Source organism: Canis lupus, chromosome 24 (assembly GCF_048164855.1).
Source record: "Canis lupus baileyi chromosome 24, mCanLup2.hap1, whole genome shotgun sequence".
Classification (NCBI taxonomy): Eukaryota; Metazoa; Chordata; class Mammalia; order Carnivora; family Canidae; genus Canis; species Canis lupus.
The window spans coordinates 34,872,976-34,894,155 of record NC_132861.1 but is presented as its reverse complement, the minus strand read 5'-3'; the positions used below and the strand labels follow the sequence as shown (position 1 = coordinate 34,894,155).

Sequence of the window (21,180 nt, the reverse complement as noted above, 5' to 3'; positions counted from 1 at the left end):
GAGCTCTTCTCCAACCTTCTCTCTCTCTCTTTTTTTCCCCCAAACTTCTCTCTTTACTGTAAACTCTTTCTTAAGCTTGTCCTAACCATGCCCATGCCATTCTTTTCTTCTGTATATTAATGACTCCCCAGACATCTGTCTACGGTGAGATAGTTCTTCTGATGCCCAGACTTGATTATCTAATCTTGTCTTTCCTCTATCAGTATCTCTTCCATATCTGGATAGATTAATGAAATGTAAATCTTAATGAACTCCAAATCAAACTAGTGATTTTTTCCCAGATCTTGTATTTTTCCAGTGTTCCTGATTTGAGTAAATAATATAATCAACCAACCACTTGTCCCATTCAGAAACCTAAATTCCTTGATGATTTTTTGACTCTCAGCTACCCATTTTCAACCCATTATTAAGCCCTATTGATTATATGTTCTAAATATTTGCTGAGATTATTCACTACATTCTTTCTCTACTGGCACATCTTAGTCCAAACTACCATGATCCTTTATCAAACCATTGCAACAGACTACCTACTTATCTCCTCATATCTACTCTTGTCTTCTAGTTCTGTGTACACTTCAGCCAGTCTCCTATTATATATTCTTATACTTTTTCATCCTAGCAGTTATCTGTAATTATGAGTATTTCATATATGTCATATAATTGTATTGTTTATAGGTCAGATGTGACTATTTGTTCCACATACATCTTTCTCATTTGACTATAAGCTTCATGAGAAAAGAAACCATGATTCTATCTTATTGTCTGCCCTTAATCCAGTGACTAATGTATAATGGGTGCTCCCTAAATATTGATTAAGTGACTCTTAGCTTGGGGCTTCAGCAGAGATAATTGAGAAGAAATTGGTAACATTTGTTGATCATGTGCTTTATTTATTGTGTTCTTCAATATTAATAATCATTCTATTGGGTAGGTATTATGCTAATGTTATAAATAGAGAGGCTATGTGAGGTTAGGTAATCTTCCCATTGTATCATAGCTAAGAAGTTATAGACACAGATTCTTAACTCTTCTTTTTCAGACCCCAAATTCTTCATTTTTCAGTGCACCTGTAGAGCAGACAAGGTACTAGAATTGGAAGACCACTGGGTAAGAATCAGGAAATTTCCATTCTAGTGTCAGCACTGATGTAAGTTAGCTATGTGACATTACAGTAGTCACTTCTTCCCAATAGGTCCCATTTGTTGGGAGGAAAAAAAATAAGTTTAGGTCATCTCTAGGTATCTTTAGCTGCAATGTTACAGTATATTCTACTGCCATGAGCTTGAAATTATGTGGTATTGGTAACTTTTTGTAGTCTATAAGCCTATAGCACTCAAAAGCAGAAATATTTTTTAAAAAGCCCGGATTCTCATGTTTTTCAGGGGCTACTTCAGTCAGGGAGATCAAAAGTACCTCATTGAACCTTTAAGCCCCACCAATGATGATGGGCAGGAACATGCACTTTTCAAGTATGATCCCCATGAAAAGAAGACTAACAGCACCTGTGGGATGGATAACATATTGTGGGCACATGGATCTCGGCAGAGTGTGGCCACCAGACTGGTGGTATGCCTACTTTTATTTTTTATTTGCAGTGCTCTCATGTATCCTGTCCTGGCTACCCAGGGTTCCAGTCTTAGTAGTGACAATTAAGGGAAGCTTTATAGTCATTGTTGAACTCTTAGTACTATGGTAGGCTGTAGACATCAGAACTTTGTTGTACACTGATGATTTATTTAATAAGTATTTGCAGATTAGCTATTATCAACAACAATGTGCCAGGGTTAAAAAGAAGTATATATATATATAAGCCTTTCCCTCTAGAAACAGCCAATATTGACAATACTACAACATACAAAAAAGGTTTAAGTATTATTACTTTGACATAAAATATCCTACTGTCTTCATAAATGAACTCACTCAACAGATTTCTTTCTTGCCATAGGTGGTGGGAATGTAGTAGGGAGCAAAATTAAGTACAGGCTATGCCCAGAGGGACTTAGAATAATCTTCCATATATGAATTCAAGTTACAGTCACAGAAGAAAAATGAATATGGCCTGTTTGAAACCATAAGGTGTACATAAAAAGTTATTGCCATAATTACTTTCATATCCTTCAGGGGACACTTTATATCCAATCATATCTTCTAAAAGTTCCCAGAATCCATAAGAACTGGGTAGAATGAGTCTAAATAAAGGAAAATCTCCTTTGGGTTCAGTTTGTTGTGGGTTTAAATTCTACCATTGATGTGTTATCTAGGAACCCAGAACTACTCCTAGAGATGAAGGATAAAAGAATCAAGGATAATTTCTAGACTTGGGCCAGAGCAAATGATGAATGATAGTATTGTTAACTGAGATAGGAAGAATGAGGGAGAAGCAAGTTTTGTCTGAGGTTTGGGAATTGGTAGTTATATTTTGACCACATTAAGTTTGTGGTATTAGACACTTGAATGAATGCATGAAATAGATAGAGTTCCTATTTAAAGAAGGTGTAATACAGGATGGGAAGGATCTATGAATAAAGAATGGGGCCCCGGGTTGAGCTTTTATGAGGGTCACTGGTATGGAGAGATCAAACAGAGGAGGGATGACAGTGAGTTACAAATCCCTGTATGATTAGGGCCCCACTTCCCTTTGTAATCTCTCTACCTTCTATTCCCCACCCACTGACGACTTCCCCTATTATGTTCTGACAAACATAGACTTTTTTTCCTGGGCTTTAATCATGTCAATATCAATTCACTTCAGTCTTTTTGTTCATTTTTTTCTCTGCTGGAATTATCTTCCAATTTATCTTCCCTTGCCTGGTTTCTCATTTTCAATAATATGTCTGCTGCATGACCAACTCCTTAGAGCTTTCCCTAACCATCTATTCTAAAATAACTACCTCATCACTCAATTCCACATAACTCCATTTAATCCTCTGCATAGAACTAATCACCACCTGATTTATCTCTGCCTGTTTGCTGAGCGGGAGCTCCTTATACTACAGACCATTTCTATTTCACTGCCTTATTCTTAGTGGCCACAGCACCGGAGTACTGTGCTAGAGCACAGACTATGTGCTAATGAATATGCTGCTCCTCTGGACCCTGGGAGGGAAGTGTGTGGCTCATTGGACTACACCTAAAAGTCTACCTTCAGTAATGTGTTCTTGCTAATGGAAGCTTACTTACCTGTTAAAAGACAAGCACTTCCAGAAATGCAACATAATAAACTTTGATAGTTTATTATTTAGTATGAATAATGTATCTGCTACTTTTCAGTGAAACAATCCACTATGAAATGTACCTTTTGTTATGGTTGTTTTGTTTTGTGGAGAAAAAGGAACAGAAAATAGGGAAGCTTCGAATGTGGGAAAGAGATTCAGCTCTGTCTGAGGAGAAAAGAGCAGACTAGGTACCATGGTGGCTCTGGGCATTGCCCATTGCTAAGGAAGGGGGTGCTCATTGGGAGGGGGATAAAAGGCTACTTAAAACCACCACCAACAACAACAACAGCAACAAGGACAACAAGAGAACTCTAGAAGGGTGCTGAAGTCAGAGTCTCTCTATTTCAGGGCAGGAATAGTGGAGACAGCCCATTGTGAAAAAAACAATCCAAACTTTGCAGACCTATGAGTTAGCTGTGCAATCATTTAAATTCTGGCAAATTGAAGGGGTCAGACTAGATTACCACTGATGTCCCTTCAAGCTCTGATATCTGAGCCTTGTCTGTGGATAATTATGGTTCCTTAGAGTTAAAATGGTATGTTTTCCTTTATTGCCAGACCTTTTATAATTTTTTTTAAAAAACAATCTTTTATAAAATTACACATTTCAAATAAAAGGATGACTCTTGCAGAGAATGATGTTGTCTCAGTAATTTTCTTTTTTATATTTATTACAGAAATCAAATGACCAGAAGGGTCCAGAACGTAAGAAATACATAGAATATTATTTGGTCCTGGATAATGGTGAGGTAATTATAACAGATAAATGTGTCTTTTAAAATCCCCTTTTATATAATTTGTTATGGGAAGTATTAAACATATGGATCAGTTTTGAAAAATCATGAATATGAATTATTCTTTTCTAAGAAATGTTCTTATTCTAGGAAATTTGAAAGATAATGATATGATTTCTCCTTTTCAGGAATGTGCACCTGATATAATATACATAAAGTCAATTTTTTGCACTTTATCCTTTATTATTGTCTCCAACTTTGTTTCCAATTAAATACCTTTGTCATTTTGTCTTTTATTAAGCAGTAAAATCGCTGGTAAGTTAGAGTTTATCCTCATCAAGGAGTGATAAATGTACAAGACTAATGAATGGAATCTTCTAAAAAAGGCTTTTCTTTGGTAATATACATTGTTTATATTATTTTACAAGAATGCAGTTTCATATATTAGAAACCTAACATTTACATGTGTGTGATCTCAAAAGGAAAAGTTTTGTGCTATGATAATATGAGTAAGTTAATTTGTTTGGGCCCTAAAGGTTGGCTTCTCATTATACTAAATTCATTTGCCATTTACCATTCATATACATTTTTTAAATGAATAAGCTATTTCTTACACTGATTCTGCACAGTTTATGAAATCATGGTATTTAAATGGAAATTTATTTGGAATAATTCCCTAGAACGTTACACTGAGCTACTACTTCAGGAGTAAACATCATCTCTACTCTGAAAGTGCTTTAGTTTAGCTAAAGAAATAAGGAAGCATTTTGCTTCTAGCTTTTAACTGTTACCTTTTATAACTGATTGTTAATTATAACCACTGATAAGTAAAAATAAACTGAAGTTGCCTTTTCTTTTTTTTACCTTCCAATTATACTCATTTCTATCAGTGCCCATATTTTGTCATGGTTGGTTTTGTTTTTTGTTTTTTAGTTTAAAAAGTACAATCAAGATCGAGAGAAAATAAGAAAGAGGGTGTTTGAAATGGCCAATTATGTCAACATGGTATGGTATACTTTATTAAGTGTAATTTTAACAATTTGGGTGTTTCTATGAATGCTTATGAAGCAGCGAGATAAAGTCAATACTCCTAAGACTAAAATTGCTAATTGGTTCTTGAACTTTTGCTACTTAATTGAATATTACTATTATATGATAGAGATGTTTCTCACCTACTTGCCACACTATGCTCAGGTTGATGAAAGTAGAAGAGATGGTTTGGTTTGAATTGTTTTTTGTTTTTTTTAAAGTCTGGGGAGACATCACTGGCCAGCAAATCCCCACAGGAAGCCAATGTACAGAAGAACATGAAAAAACAAATATAATCAGCCAAATTCTGGCACAGTAGCATCTTTCACTATATCATCTCACTGAATCATCAAAATAACTCTGAGATATTCCTAAACCTAATTTATATCTGAAGAATTAGATTCTGGGAAGCAAAGTAACTCCTAAAATCAGAGTTAGGAAATGCTAGAGATAAGATTTTTAACTTGGTCTCGTTGGATTTCAAAGTCCATTTCAATTGAAAAGATTTTGATTTTGGTCTGTAAATAAGACTTTATCATCTAATTAACAAAACCCTTTAAAAATGACTTCTGTATCCCTTCTTTTTAAATCTTAATGTCTTGTTAGTTGAACATACAGTTAGTCTGCCTACGTAAGTGGGTGAGTCTCTTTGTAAAAGCCTGCAAATTCTCTAAGAATAGAGAGAAAGTGAAGGTTTGAAATCACATTTAATGAACAATGCCATCCATATCTTGTCTCTTCACCACAAAGATAATGCTGACTCTTTTTAAAGAACTCTCCAAACTGGCCATATTAATTGAGCATCTCCTTTGTGATAGGAGCTTTTCTTTCTTTTTTATTTTTAAATATTTTTATTAATTTATTTGACAGAGAGAGGGAGAGAGAGAGAGAGAGAGAGCACAAGCAGAGAAACTGCAGGCAGGGAGAGAGGCAGAAGCAGGCTCCCCTCTGAGCAGGAAGCCCAATGCAGGGCTCGATCCCACCTGGGATCATGACCAGAGTCAAAGACAGATGCTTAATCGACTGAGTTACCCAGGTGCTCCATGACAGGGACTTTTCTAGATGACAGAAATAAAGTGGGGAACAAAACCGACAAATAACCTTTCAAGGAGTTTACATTCTTGTTCAAGACAAACATAAACACACCAAATAAAAAGTATGTAGAACGGTGATTATAAGTGCTATTAAAAAAAAAAAAGGCAGTGTAAAAACGAGAGAGAGAGAGAGGTTCCTCTTGGTATTGTGTTAAAGAGGGAAGGCCATTTCCAAGGTGTCCAAGGTGACATTTGAGTAGAGAAAGGAAGGGAGAGAAAGAAGTGCCTGATCCTTGGGGAGGGACAACAAGGCAGAGTGAAGTTCTAAGGACAGAACCTAGATCATCATATTTGAGGAACAGGGGGAAGGCCATTGTGGCTGGCATGCAGTAAGTCAGGGCAAGGATGGGAGCAAATGATATCTGACAGGTAGCAGTGTCTGGAACCTTCAACTCCTGGTAAGCCTGTTTAAGGACTTTGTTATTCATGGGTGAGGAAGACATTGGGAGAACCTGCTGGGGTGTAAGACGTTCAGATGTGTGTTCTTAAAAGATTGTATTGGCCATTATGTTGGAAATAAACTGAAGGAAAGCAATTGGCAGAAATAAAACCGGATAGGGAAATCATTACTTGATTCAGGGCAAAAGATGATGGTGGCTTGAGAAAAAGCAGTGGTAGTAGGTCTATTGAGAATAGCTGATCTCTGGTTAGAGTCAACAGAGTAGATGAGGTAGATGAGAGATGAAAAGTATAAGAAAAAAAAGAGTCAAGGGACATTGAGGATTTGGGCCTGAGCAACTTTAAGAATGGGTAATATGGTGGGGGATAGTGACTCAAAGGCAAGATGAGGATTTCCATTTTGGACACATTCAATTTGAGACCTCTTTTTGTATAAAGGCTTCTAGGTCCAAATCATTATTTTGTTTACTTAAAACTAATATAATGTTATATGTCAATTATATCTCAACAAAAATATTATTGCTTCTTAGTGGGGGTAATAATGAACAGTGGATTGCTAAGTTTTATTAAAAGTGTCCTATGACTAAGTAATTTTTTAAAATATATGCATGATGTTTCATGTAACATTTTTACATTTAAAAATGAAAATATTAGAGACTTTAAATTTCAAAAATCAGAGAAATAATACTAGGAAATTTCCTGAGATGAAGGGTAGACATATTGTCCATATTGTCAATGCCTTCCACATGTGTAGCATCTAGTAACATGTATGTGCCAGGTTATATCATTGTAAAATTTTGAATCAATGCAGATTAAAGCAAAGATTCATGGATGCCAAAAAAAAAAAAGGAAGGAAAGAAAGATTCCCAGGTGAAAATGCTAGATATACAAGATTTATTGGAGTTCAGGGGCAAGGTTTGGGTGGAAATATAAATCCATAAGTCTTTAAAACATACAGTTAGCACAAAACATGGGTCAGCATACTATAGCCTGTGGACCAGATCTGGCCTCTGCCTTTATAAAAGCAGTTTTAATGAAACATAGCCACGCTCATTTGTTTACACATCTATGACTGCTTTTCTATTATAGTGCCAGTGGTGGTGAGTAGTTATAACCATGCAGCCTTAAAGTCTGAAGCATTTTCTATGGAACTTTAGAGACTAACCTTACCAACCCTCTTATAAGATAACCAAAGGAGTGGGTGTAGATAAGTAGAAAAGAGACTAAGAGACTGAGAACAGATCCTTGAGGTGCTTCTTTGAAGATTGATCAGAGTATGGGAGAAATTGACAGAGACCAAGAAAAAGTAGACAATGAGCTTCAAGGAAAACCAGGGGATAGTGGATAGTGCTGTTCTGGAAGCTACCTGAAACAAAACTCTATCAAAGGAAGAAATGATCAATGATGTTAGTTGCTACTCAGGATTGGCCATTGGATTTAACAAAGTAGAAGTTATTGGTCAACTGGATGACACAAGTCTCTGTGGAGTGTAAGAGGACAAGGCATAATTAGAGTGAGTCCAATGAGAATAGGAAGTGGGATTAGAGGAGAAGATACAGAAAATCCTCTTCAGAAGTTTTGCTGTAAATGGGAGCAGAGGAATGGAATGGAGAATATGTGATAGGGGGAGAGGCTATAAAACTGTCCCCCCACCATGATGGGTCACCCTTTTTATGCTGATGGGAATGATTCCGTGGAAGACTAAGCATAGAATTGCAAGGAAGATGGAAGGATTACTGGAATAATCTCCTTGATTTGAGAAGAAATGGGAGATCTAGTGCATTAGTGGAAAGGTTAGGCTCACAGCATTGATTCATATAGTAAAGAAGGGGAGGCATAGATTGTTTGAATAGGTATAGGTCAGAAGGTAGACATTTGCTTCTGATTGCTCTGAGTGAATTTGGAAGCAGAGGCATCTGCTCAAGTGAGGTTTTAATAGAGAGTGTCACAATTTCTAAAAACAGAAGAGTGAGCATGAAAAAAAATGTGCAGAAGCCTCTGAGAGTAAATAGATTTTGGAAATGCAGCAGGTTCACTGAGACTGGTAAAGACTACTTGAGGTTGATAGTGATGGCTTCCAAGTGAAAGCAGTCAGCAGAATGTACTGTGTTCCAGAGCAGGGTGCAGGAGAGATGTAGGGAGGAATTGTTTGAACCAGGACTGGACTTTTGTCAGGTGAGTGAAATAAAGCAAGAATGGAAACAGGAAGTTGAGGGACTCGTCAAGGGGAGGGCTTTCATCTGGTGAGATTCTGACTTTTCTTTTGATGATAATTGCATTCCTCGATGCTCTTATTGTTTTCTAAGCTACTTAAAACCATTTCTTCAGGTTTCTCAGCCAGAAGTTGCCCCATGAGAAAGCCTGTCACTGTGCAGTGTTTTCTTCCCCAGCTTTATTGTGACATAATTGGCATCCAGCACTCAGTGAGTTTAAGGAGTCCAGTGTTGATTTGATATGCTTACTTGCAAAATGATTTCTGCCATAGGTGAGCTAACACTTCCATCATGTCACATAGCTGCCATTTCTTTTCTGTGGAGAGAACATTTAAAAATTACTCTCACCAATGCTGAAGTAATTAAGATAGTATTATTAACTATCACTACCAAGTGGTACTTGGTACTAGATCCCCAGAACTCGTTCATCTAATAACTAGAAGTTTACACTCTAACCTACACTGCACAGTTTTGTAAACTATAGTAGCAATTTCAACTTTTGTTTTTAGAGTAAGCATATTGTCTCTAAGTTTAGCTCATTATTTGTAAAGGTTATCCTCTGTGCATTATAGATTATTTGGTTCGGTCCAGGTTTAAGAATTAGAGGATCACTTACTTTATTGTGACTCACAGACGCAGGACTCTTCTTATAGCATGTTCCTTTCCTGGAGTTCAAACCACTGCGTCAACCTTGCTATGACTCAGAACATTGCAAAGCAAGTGCACTTAACTTCATAAATACACTCAAATTGAAGTCATAGTAATGAACTACTAACAGAAAATTAGAATGTTTCTTGAGTTTGCAAGCAAGAGAAGTTTGTTTTCGTGGGAATTTTGTTTCGAAAAAAAGAGTTCTCTGGCCTGAAATAGCTAAGAGTGTCTGCCTTGCAACACAGGTACATTTCACAAGTGTGTTTGGAAAGAAGGTTTTTACAGTGCTGCTATTATTAAGTTCGAAAATGTAAAGTGCATTGAAAATATTGAAAGATAATACAACCATTATGTCGTTCTTTTGACATGTATTCTCTTTGGACAGCTTTATAAAAAGCTGAATACTCATGTGGCCTTAGTCGGTATAGAAATCTGGAATGATGAGGATAAAATAAAGATAACCCCAAATGCAAGCTCCACCCTGGAAAATTTTTCCAAATGGAGGGGAAGTGTCCTCCGAAAAAGAAAACCTCATGATATCGCTCAGTTAATCACGTATGTATAGGTTTTCCTCTCTATATGTTAAGTGGTATTTTGCATAGAAACTTACCAAAGCCTTGACAAAGCAAGTGGTATCTCAGGGTACAGGGTAAGAGGAAATGGCTTACACGGGGGGGTTAAAAGTTTAAAACGTACTCATTTGAATCTTATGGTGAATATGGTCTTACCTTAGTTACCTTGTTCTTTTATTTTGAAAGAAAAGCTAACAACTTAGCAATGATTCATTGGAATTTTGTCTGTTTTGAGTGGGTATACAGGAAGGAATGACAGGTTTAGATAATGGCAAGAGAAATTTTGTTTCAATGTTTTAGAACACCTGATCAGCTTTAAGCACTAGTCAGGACAAACTTCTAGGATAGAAAGAAAATCGCATATGATATTCTAATCCCACACCTCTACCATCCTGCTTTTAAAATGACTAATTAAAAAAAAGAAAAATGAGAAGTAAATCTGGTGATTATAAATTAGACAAGACTGCTGAGCATATCCCGCAAAAGAAATCAAGAAAATTCTACTGGATAGTTTGCAGCTGGAATCAGATAGAAGGAAGCCACAAGGAATGACAAAATTATTCAAGTTTTACTTCCTAAGAAAACAGGAGTTGTTACAGGAAATAAGAATTAATTAATACTCTGTGCTGGTTATCTACTACACATAACATATCAGCCCATAACTTCCTGACCTAAAAAGAAGTCTTCTTAAATGTCTGTTTCCTTGCCTGATATGGCTGAAGCACAGGCACTTGTTGGTCATCTCCGTATACATAGCTCTCATGTAGCTAACTTGGACTCCTTCCAGCATGGCAGTCTCAGGGTTCCGGATATTTTGCAAGGTGACCAGTTTTCCCCTAGAAGAACCTTTCAAAGAGGACCAAGAGAAAGCTTCCAGATTTCTCATAACTGAAGCTTAGAAATCACACAGTATTTATTAGGTATTTATCCAAAGGATACAAAAATAGTGATTCAGAGGGGCACTGCTCCCCAATGTTCATAGCAGCAATGTCCACAATAGCCAAAATATGGAAAGAGCCCGGATGTCCTTCAACAGATGAATGGGTAAAAGAATGAAATCTTGCCATTTGCAATGACATGGTGTATTATGTAAACTAGAGTGTATTATGCTAAGTGAAATAAGTCAGAGAAGACAAATAGTATATGATTTCACTCATATGTGTATTTTAAGAAACAAAACAGATGAATATAGGGGAGGGAAAAGAAAAATAAAATAAGATGGAAACAGAGAAATAGGCAAACCACAAGAGACTCTTAACCCTAAGAAATAAACTGAGGGTTGCTGGAGGGGAGGGGGGATGAGGTAACTGGGCAATGGGCATTAAAGAGGGCACAAAATGGCAATCCAATATCAAGAATAGATTTCAAAAAAAAATAGATTTCCTGACTAGACTAGAATAAACAGGATAAAAGTACCAATTAGATATGATGGAAGGAAATAATTGCCCTTTCCTTATAAACTGAAAGTCATAGCCTTTACCTGACAAGTCAACATAACTGGGTAAAAACCTTGTTACAACTATACTCACTAAAAAGAGGAACCAAAATAGCTAGCTCCATAATGGGAGAAAATTTTATTTATTGCAAATGAGCTGGTAGTGGGTATTAAAGCTACACAAATGCACATTTGAATATAAGTAATTTTATTTTATTTTATTTATTTTTTTGAATATAAGTAATTTTATAACATACTTTTTGAAGAGGATATGAACGCCATGAATCTTCAAAATATCATACATACTGCAAAATACCACTTCAAGTAACAGATATCTGAAAATTTTTCAAAGGAAATGTAAAGCAGGAAGAAATTCTCTATTTTTCCTTGTTTTGCATGGCAAAATCAATACTCTCTGTTATTAATGATAAGTGGGAAAATATAAGTTCAACTTTTATGTAACTGCATTTACTAAGGAATTTTTAAAATAATGTATTCTTTGCAAACTATTAGAGACAACCCAGGGCCAGGATCTTGAACAGATAGCAGAATAATAACAAAAGCAGCACAAGGAATCATTACAAATTGAAAGAAAAACAAACTGAACAAAACTTAAAAAAGAAATTAAAATTACAAAAGAAAAAAAAAACAAAAAAAAAAGAAATTAAAATTACAAAAGACCAGAGCAATCATCTATGCAACTAAATACAAGTGGTTCAAATTCCTTTCCAGTAACAAATATTTCAATATTTGTTAACATAAATGCTTCAGTAGCACAAATACCACCAGAATGGGCCCAAATTCCAAATCCCACTATAGCTAAAACTGTACTAAAAGAAAACAAAAGCAATTGAATATAAAATATGTGAAAGAAAGACGTAAATTAAAACAAAGCATACATTACAATAATACTGTACAAATAAGATTTATTTATCTATATAAATAAAGTATTGAAAATTATTATATCCAGGGACGTCTATTTAGGTGATATGACTACCATTGCATGTAAAAAAAGTCCAACGCAAAAAAAAAAAAAAAAAGTCTAACGCAAATTCAAAACCTGAAAACCTGAAGGAAACATTTAAGTTTTTATTTACAATGTGAGTTTCTCTGTTAAGCATTTAGAGTCCTGGATGAATTGTCTGTAGAGCATATAGTTGAGAATCATACGTTGTTACATCAATTTTTTTTCTTTCTTGCAGAGCAACAAAACTTTCTGGAACAACTGTGGGCCTTGCTTTCATGTCTACAATGTGCTCTCCTTATCATTCTGTTGGCATTGTTCAGGTTTGCTTGAAGATAAATAGTTGGTTCTACAGTCAAGTTGGTCAAACGCTCTTTTTTCTGAATCATGTAGTTTGTGTGTGTGTGTGTTGATATGATAGGTAGTATGATTGAATTTCAAATGTTGAAACAATCTTGCATATCGAGCATAGACGCAGCATGGCCATAATGCATTATTTTTTTTATATCTTGCTAGATTTAATAAGCTAACATACCTTGAGGATTTCTATATTCTATATAACCACGAAGGGTATTAGCCTGTAGTTGTCTTTTACTCTTCTGTATTTTTCAGATTTTGTTATTAGGGTAAATCTGGTTACATAAATTGGTATGTTCCCAACTTTTCAATTTTCTGGCAGGTTTTAGTAAAATTGGAATTATTCCTTCTTAAAATATTTGGTACAATTCATCAGTAAAATAACATGGGTCTGACATTTTCATTATGGAAAGGTTCTTAACTACAAATAAAATTTCTTCTACAAATATAGTACTATTCAAGCTATTTATCTTTTCTTGACTGAGCCTTGATAATTTGTGTCTCTAAGGAAAATGTCCATTTCATTTAAATTGGCATAAATGTGTTGACAATATTCCTGTTATCCTTTTTTATATCTGTAGAATTTTTTATATCTGTAGTGATGTCTTCTCTCATTCATGTTACTAGTAATTTACTCTTTTTCTCATGGTAAGTCTCAGTGAGGGTTCATTAATTTTATTCACTTCTAAGAACAGCCTTTGCTTTACTGATACTTTATGCATAGTTTTCCTGTTTTCAGTTTCATTGATTTCTACTCTTGTCTTGATTATTGAATTTCTTTTGCTTTCTCTGCATTTAATTTGTTCTCTTCTTTTTCTGTTACTTAAGGAAGAATTTTAGATTGTTCATTTGAGACTTTTTTCAAATTCAAACATTTAATGCATAAATTTACTTCCATGTACCGCTTTAGTTGAATCCATCCAATTTAGATAAGTGTGTTTTCATTTTAATTCAGTTAAAAATATTTTCTAATTTCTTTTTTGATCTCCTTTTTGACTCATGTATTATTTAGAAGTGTACTGTAATAATTTCTATTATGGATTTTTTATATTTCTTTTTGTTATGATCTGTGTATTCATTTACTAGGGCTGCCATAACGAAATACCCTGGGTGTATGGTTTAAACAACAGAAATGTATTTTCTCAGAGTTCTGGAGGCTAAAATTCCAAGATCCAGGTGTTGGTAGGTTTGGCTTTGCCTCAGGTCTCCCCCATTGGCTTGCAGATGGCCACCTTCTTGCTGTCCTCACATGGCTTTTCCTCGAAGCATACATCCCTTTCTCTTCAGTCCTGTTGTTTTAAGGTCCCAGGAGTACAGTCTTATTTAACCTTAATTACCTCCTTAGAAGCCCTATACAGTCACATTGGAGGTTAAGGCTTCAATATATGAACTAGGGTGGGAGGTGCACAATTCAGTCCCTAATAGTCTGGGAAAAGTATTTACAAAATATTTTCCTTAGTAAACTTTTGATATTTTAAACCTTTTTGAGGTTTGTTCTTGATCAATACTGCATGTGAACTTGAAAAAGAATGTCTTCTGCTGTTAGTAGAGGGAGTGTTCTGTAATTGTCAATTACATCAAGTTCATTTATCCTGTTGTTCAGTTCTTTTGAATCATTTATGTAGAGAGAATGGTTAAGTATCCAAGTGTAATTGTATATTTGTCTATTGTTTCAATTCTATAAGTTATCCCTTAATGTATTTTGAAGCTCTGTTAAGCAAAATCACAAATAGAGTTATCATGTCTCTTTGGAGAATTAATGTATTTATTATTTTATATTTCTCTTTTTTCCTGAAATGTTCCTGTTCTGAAGTCTACTTTTTCTGATATCATTATAGTTACTCCAACATTTTGTGGGTGGCTAAAGTTTGCTTGATACAACCTTTTCCTTACTTTTATTTTCAGCATATATTTTTCTCTACATCTAAAGGTTTCTGGTAGACAGTAGATACTTGGGCTTTACTTTTTATCTAATTTGACATTCTCTGTCTTTTATTTGTTGTATTTAAATCACTTATATGTAATATAATTATTGATATTATTGGACTAAAAGCTTCCGTCTTGCTACATGTTTGATATTCCATCATATTCCATTTTTCTGCTCTCCTTAGGATTAAGGATTTTTGAAAATAATTTTACTTATTTCCATTATTAGCTTTTCATTGTTATCTCTATTTGTTTATTTTTAATGGTTGCCCTGGTTTATTATACAGCTCCACTTGTCTGTTTATACCTTGAAATACTTTTGTGCTCAGGGCGCCTGGGTGGTGCAGTTGGTTAAGCATCAGACTGTAGGTTTCAGCTCAGTTCATGATCTAAGTGATGAGACAGAGCCCCACATTGGGCTCTCTGTGCAACGTGGAGTCCTTAAGACTCTCCCTCTCCCTCTGCCCTTCCTCCCTGCACATTGTCTCTTTAAAAAAATAAATACATAAAAATCTTTTAAAAAAAAGAAATACTCTGGAGTTGTTGTACAACAGTATACCCCTAGTTACTCCCTTCCATTTTTTATGCTATTGTTATCATGTGTTTAACTTCACGTACATTATAAATACACAATATATTATTATTAGTTTTTCTTAGTCATCTCCCAATGCAATTTAAAATAAGAAAAAAATAGTATTATTCTTATCTATATTTACCTACATTCATCTTATCACATTCCCAACACTCATCATTTCTTTGTATAGCTACAAGTTTCTGTCTGGTATATATATTTTTTCTACCAGAAGATTTAAAAAAAACTTTCTTGTAATACTGGTATGCTGTCAATGAATTCTTTTAGTTACTTTCAGATGACTTTATCTCTATTTCTGTTTTGTATATAGTGTCACTGGGTTTGTAATTCTGGGTTTTTCTTTGAGAACTTCTAATGATTTCAATTCACTGTCTGCTGGATTGCAGAGTTCCTGATGAAAAGTCTGGTGTAAACTTTATCTTTTTTGCTCTGAAATGTGTCTTTTTTTTTCTACTTCAAGATTTCCCCTTTCTTTTTAATTTTCATCAGTTTGATTATAATTGTGGTATAACTAAGTAGGGTTTTTTTTTTTTAAAATGGGTAATTTATTCCACTTAGTGTTCCCGGAACTTCTTGGACCAAGGGCTTGTATCTGATGTGTTTTGGAAATTTCTCAACCATTACTTCTTCAAATATTTCTTCTATTTCATTCTATCCCCTTTTTCTTCCAGGGATACGTATGTCTGTGACCATTTTATATTGCCCCTCAAAACTTGTATGCTCTGTTCTGCTGTTTGTTTTCTTTTTTATTCTTTTTGAACTTTGTGTTTCCATTTGGTTAATTTTTTTGAACTATTAAGACCAGTGATTATTTCCTCAGCTATTCCGAATCTATTCTCAAGCCTGTTGAATACCTCATTCACCTGTTACTGTCTATTTCATTTCTAGCATTTCCATTTGAGTCTTTCTTATGGTGTCTAGCTCTGCTGAAAGTTCTCATCCAGATTTGTGTGATATTCATCTTTTCCACTAGAGCTTTTAACATATTAATCATAGTTGTTTTGAAGTGTTGTCTGATAGTTCTAACATCTGTGTCAGATATGAATCTGGATCTGTTGATTGGCAGGGTATTGCTTTTCTTTCTTTTGGATGCTTATTATTTTTTGTTGAAAGTCAGACATCCTGTGAAAGACACTAGTCTGAGGTGTGTGTGTGTGTGTGTGTGTGTGTGTGTGTGTATAATTTTTGGCCTGGAAATGATCATTTCTTTCCTTCTGCTGGGCCTCTTGTGTGAGGATTTGAATCACTGTAGCAGGAGTTGAGCTGGGTTTGGGATTTTGTTGTTGTTGCTATGATTGCCTTCAGTACATCACATGCTTTAAATTGCTCTAACATTGTTTTGTATTTAGGGTGAGGGCTGGTTTTCAGAGGATTTTTCTCAGTGTGTGTTTCACACTCATCTGTAGGTCTTTCCTGGATTCCCCAGAGAGTTTATGCTATTGAATCTCTCAATAGCTAGTTGTTACCTGTTATTGATGATGATTAGGCTTTCGATCAGAGGGGATATTTTCTTTTGTTCTTATTAAGCCTCAGTCTGGAGTTCCTTAGTGTCTTGGGTAGGTCCTTATAGTGTTCCTACTCCACTGCCAGGTGGTAGAGACCTCTCTCTCTCTCTCTCTCTCTATATATATATATATATATGGGAAAAATTACCCATTTTTCCAAAAAAACCTAATTAGTTATATCATAATTATAATCAAACTGATGATAATTAAAAAGAAAGGGGAAATCTTGAGGTAGAAAAAAAAGACACATTTCAGAGCAAAAAAGATAAAGTTTACACCAGACTTCTCGTTATATATATATATATATAGAAGTAAAATATATATTTATATATATATTTTTTTCTGACTTGAAAGAGCTACCATAAAATTGGAAAAGAAATTAGACTATTTAAAGCACTACTTAATAATATGTGATAGTAGAATTGAAAGCTGCAGTAGGAATCCAGAGAAGAGGATTATTGATGAAGGTTAATTTGGTCAGGAAATTTGCTTTAAAGTAAACTTCAAAGGGTGGGTAAAGTTTAGAGACATATAATAGAGTTCATCTGAAATGAAAGAAACATAGAGGTTATGAAAATAATTATTTAAAGGGAGATACCATAAATTTAAGGAACCTCAAATAAGGCAATGTCTAAAATCTAAACATATCTCCAGTTTTTCTTAGTTTTTTTTTTTTTTTTTTTGGTTTGGCTTTGTCCCCATTTGAGTAACTCCATCTTTACTAAATAGCAAGGTTTACCAGGTTCATCCTGATAGAATGATACAATATCATGAATTGTAAGTATTACCTTCCTGTCTTACACAGATGTTCCTTGTTTGCTAGTCTTGTACCATGCCATATGAATCTCTTGATTTGGTTCTTTGGAATGGAGTAGAGAAGGAAATCAAGTTTCAGTGGGTGGATGTAATTGGCACATTCCTGTCTCCTCACTGGGAAATTACAGCCTGCAGTGATTCTCTAGGACTGTTTTATTGCTCCTGAAAAACCTGGAGCTCCCAGTCCAACACTTCTCATCAGAAATAATCTGGTAATGAAGTTGGCTATTGGCTGGACTTCATGCAATGGGCAAGTCTAGAAGTCACTGACATCTAGTCTTGGCAGTAACAGATTTGATAGAGATACCAGTGGTGTTAAAGTCCTGGGTTAACAAGCACTTTCAGGTCCCTTTTAGCTAAACATATCAAAGACTTCCCATCAAATTAGAAGACATTAACAGCAAGCCTGGGAGGGGGGTAGATTGTTTTAAAAATTTTTTGATTCCTTATCATCGTTGAAGACATTTAGTCACTATATCTCATGGCAGGAAACCACAAAACGTTGCTTATTATAAATATTCTCCATTTACAAGAATAAAGAGCAATCAGTGTGCCCAGTGATGTGTATTTGGTACCAAAGTAGTGTGTGTGTGTGTGTATGTGTGTATGTGTGTGTGTGTGCGTGCGTGCCTGTATGCATGTGGCAGGAGGAAGGGAGAAGGGGAGGAAGAGAAAGAGAAATGGTGAGCAGGGAAAAAGCCAAAGGTAAAATCATTTTCTCTGCCCCAGTTAGTAAAACTAATTATACCCTGAGTGATAATTTAGTTTGAAAACCAGAGGATCTATTTCCCTATTCTTGCTCTTAGGACCACAGTAGCAACGTGCTTAGAGTAGCAGGGACCATGGCCCATGAAATGGGCCATAACTTTGGAATGTTTCATGACTCCTATGTTTGCAAGTGCCCTTCGACAATATGTGTGATGGACAGAGCACTAAGGTGAGGCTCTCTGGGAAGATGCTATCTGTCCCTGATTTTGGTTCACCCTGGGCTGTGCTTTATCTTTCATGTCATCTTCAGCAACACATTCAAACTTTTAAATATTAAATAGTATAATCATGAATGCATATCTATGCCAAACCACATTATTCCTCATCTATATGCAATATTTTTCATTACCTAAGACATCATTCAAACATATTGTGTCTTTGCTGCTGGGGTGATTGACATTTTTTACTTCACCTCATCTGCACAAGACCTGGTTTCAGGAAATCATTAGTATTTATCAAATTTTCAATGAATTCAGATTGAGTGGTTCTCGAGAAAAATCTAATGAAAGAAGAATATCCTTGCAGGAGGACAGAGAGATTATACATTCCTGCCTTGCCTAAACAAAGTTACCAGGGAATTTTGTCTTTCAAAATCCCACAATCCCCTTTATATATCTGTTTTCCTTGCCTGTTGCATCTCACTCAATCTAGGGTTAGTCTCTCACACCCTTCCACAAAGTAGCATTGTGGTGGCATGCCAGGCACATATCTTATGTTATCTCTCCCAGATACTCCTGCATTTTTAAACCTCAGCTTTATTTGTGAACTGAAGACATTCTGTCCAAAGTAATTCCTCTGAGGAGAGTGAATTCTGAGACACATAAATAAATATGACTTTACTACCATTAGGACTTCACAACCAAAATGGCCTAAGGCTGAATAAGTTTATCTGGATAAGTCAGAAATATCTTTTTTTTTTTTTTTTTTTTTTTTTTTTATACAGTAGCCTAGTTGCTACACTTTGAGATCTGACATAGTTTTCCATTAAGCTGGAAGTGTTTGTGTCCATCCAGGATGGCTAATGCAGGTGCACAAATGAGCTCATAACGTAGCAGTTGGGCAGCGGATTGGGTTTAATCTTTTGGGGCAGGTTTTGGGTGTTATCTTCAATGTGATATTGCTCCCTTCATGCTCAGCGTGACTGTTCCATTTCCTCTTTCTTCATCTTCATAGCTTCTACCTACCTACAGACTTCAGTTCCTGCAGCCGTGTCAGCTATGACAAGTTCTTTGAAGACAAACTATCAAATTGCCTTTTCAACGCCCCATTGCCCACTGATATCATATCCATCCCAATCTGTGGGAACCAGGTGGTAGAAATGGGAGAGGACTGTGATTGTGGGACTCCGGAGGTACCACCAAATACTTTCTAAAGTGATCTAATTTGTCTTTTAATTGCTAAGAAGATATACTATAAAACTATATTATTACTCTGAAATTGGACACTTCTTGTAATTTTGCATATGTTAATTTGTAGACATTTGTCAGGCCAACCTTTCTAACAATGAATACTACATTGCTTAACAGACCTTCCTAATTTCCTTCTTGGGGTTCTTTCTCCATTTCCTGTTATTCAAAAACCAGTTAACAACTGGGCTTTGTATCTTCATCCCTCCCTTTCTGGCAGAAATACTTCACCTTTCTTATGTACCTAGGACCTACCGAGCAGTTACTTTCAGCCCAGCACTGCAGTAGTGCTCAGAGGATGTAAATAACTTGCCCAAGGTCACAGAGCTGGTAAAGGGAAAGGTCAAGATGTAGACTCAAATGTTTGTCCAGAGCCACCTTGCACTAGGATTTAGTTCTTTTCTTTGCAACTTACGAGTTTTTACCCTTAGGAGTCCTAGCCTGATCGCACTCTATTGACAGGGCAGCCAGGGGTCTGAATGGGACCTTTGCCCCCATTTTATCAACACTTCATATGAGTGACATGTTAAGGCCTCAAGGGGTCAGCTCTTCAGTAATTTCAAAATATGACCACAAATGTATTCATTCTATGAAAAAGAGAAATCTTTCCAAAATGATGTTTATATTTGAAATAAGGGCAACAGTTTTAACCCTAAAAAGTTGTAACTTTAAATACAGCACTCTCTTAAGGAAACTGAACAATTATAAGAGGAAGTTTCTGAGGTAGGAGCTTCCCCAAAACCTCGTGCAGGTGCCTGGTTTCTCAGAAACCAGGTGGGGAGAGCAAGAGAGTCTATTGCTTGATGCAGAGTTTAATTAAATGTCAAAATTGGATAAAGAATTATACTTTTAGATTTTTAGTACATATTCTAGAGATTGAATATATTGCTGGATAAAACAAATGAGCTCAACTAATTACATTTTTCACTATTTAGATAACTTTTATTTTAAGAACTATTCTTTTTCCTTTTGTTTTCTCTCATATTTTACCAAAAAAAAAAAAAATCAATTACTACCATGGGAGGCTGAGTGAACTAGAGAAAATAATAAAATTTAAAAAGATGTCAGTAGAATTCAGATACATGACAAACCGCTGGATTTGGAAAAATATCCAAAGTATATTTTTCTAATGTTGAGCTTTGTTCTATCTTTTATTTTCCAAAAATTATTTTCAGCCTATATCACAGTAGGGGCTATGTGATGAAAAACTTATAAATAATATAAAAGTTTATATTATTTATATTATGTGGTGAAATGAGAGCAAAAAAAAAATGAGACTCAATCACCATTTGCATTTGTTTCTGGTATTTCTTAGGAATGTACCAACATTTGCTGTGATGCTAAAATTTGTAAAATCAAAGCAAATTTTCAATGTGCAATAGGAGAATGCTGTGAAAAATGCCAGGTAAGATTTTATTTTATTCTACTTTATTTGTTTTAGAGATTTGATTTACTTATTCACGAGAGACACGAAGAGAGAGGAGAGACATAGGCAGAGGGAGAA

General features: G+C 35.3%; 1 protein-coding gene across 2 annotated transcripts in view; it reads left to right on the top strand.

Moving 5' to 3' along the window:
- The window catches only part of ADAM28 (ADAM metallopeptidase domain 28), a 55,230-nt gene that overhangs the window by 12,131 nt on the left and 21,919 nt on the right, over nucleotides 1-21,180 (top strand). For both annotated transcript variants that reach the window (XR_012016524.1, XM_072796246.1), the window contains exons 6-13: nucleotides 1,383-1,566; nucleotides 3,893-3,964; nucleotides 4,883-4,954; nucleotides 9,721-9,890; nucleotides 12,545-12,629; nucleotides 18,309-18,439; nucleotides 19,444-19,621; nucleotides 20,992-21,081. Coding sequence is in view for 1 of the 2 variants with exons in the window: in XM_072796246.1 (XP_072652347.1) it covers nucleotides 1,383-1,566; nucleotides 3,893-3,964; nucleotides 4,883-4,954; nucleotides 9,721-9,890; nucleotides 12,545-12,629; nucleotides 18,309-18,439; nucleotides 19,444-19,621; nucleotides 20,992-21,081 (982 nt within the window). In the remaining variant the exon portion in view is untranslated. The remainder of the gene's footprint in view (nucleotides 1-1,382; nucleotides 1,567-3,892; nucleotides 3,965-4,882; nucleotides 4,955-9,720; nucleotides 9,891-12,544; nucleotides 12,630-18,308; nucleotides 18,440-19,443; nucleotides 19,622-20,991; nucleotides 21,082-21,180) is intronic.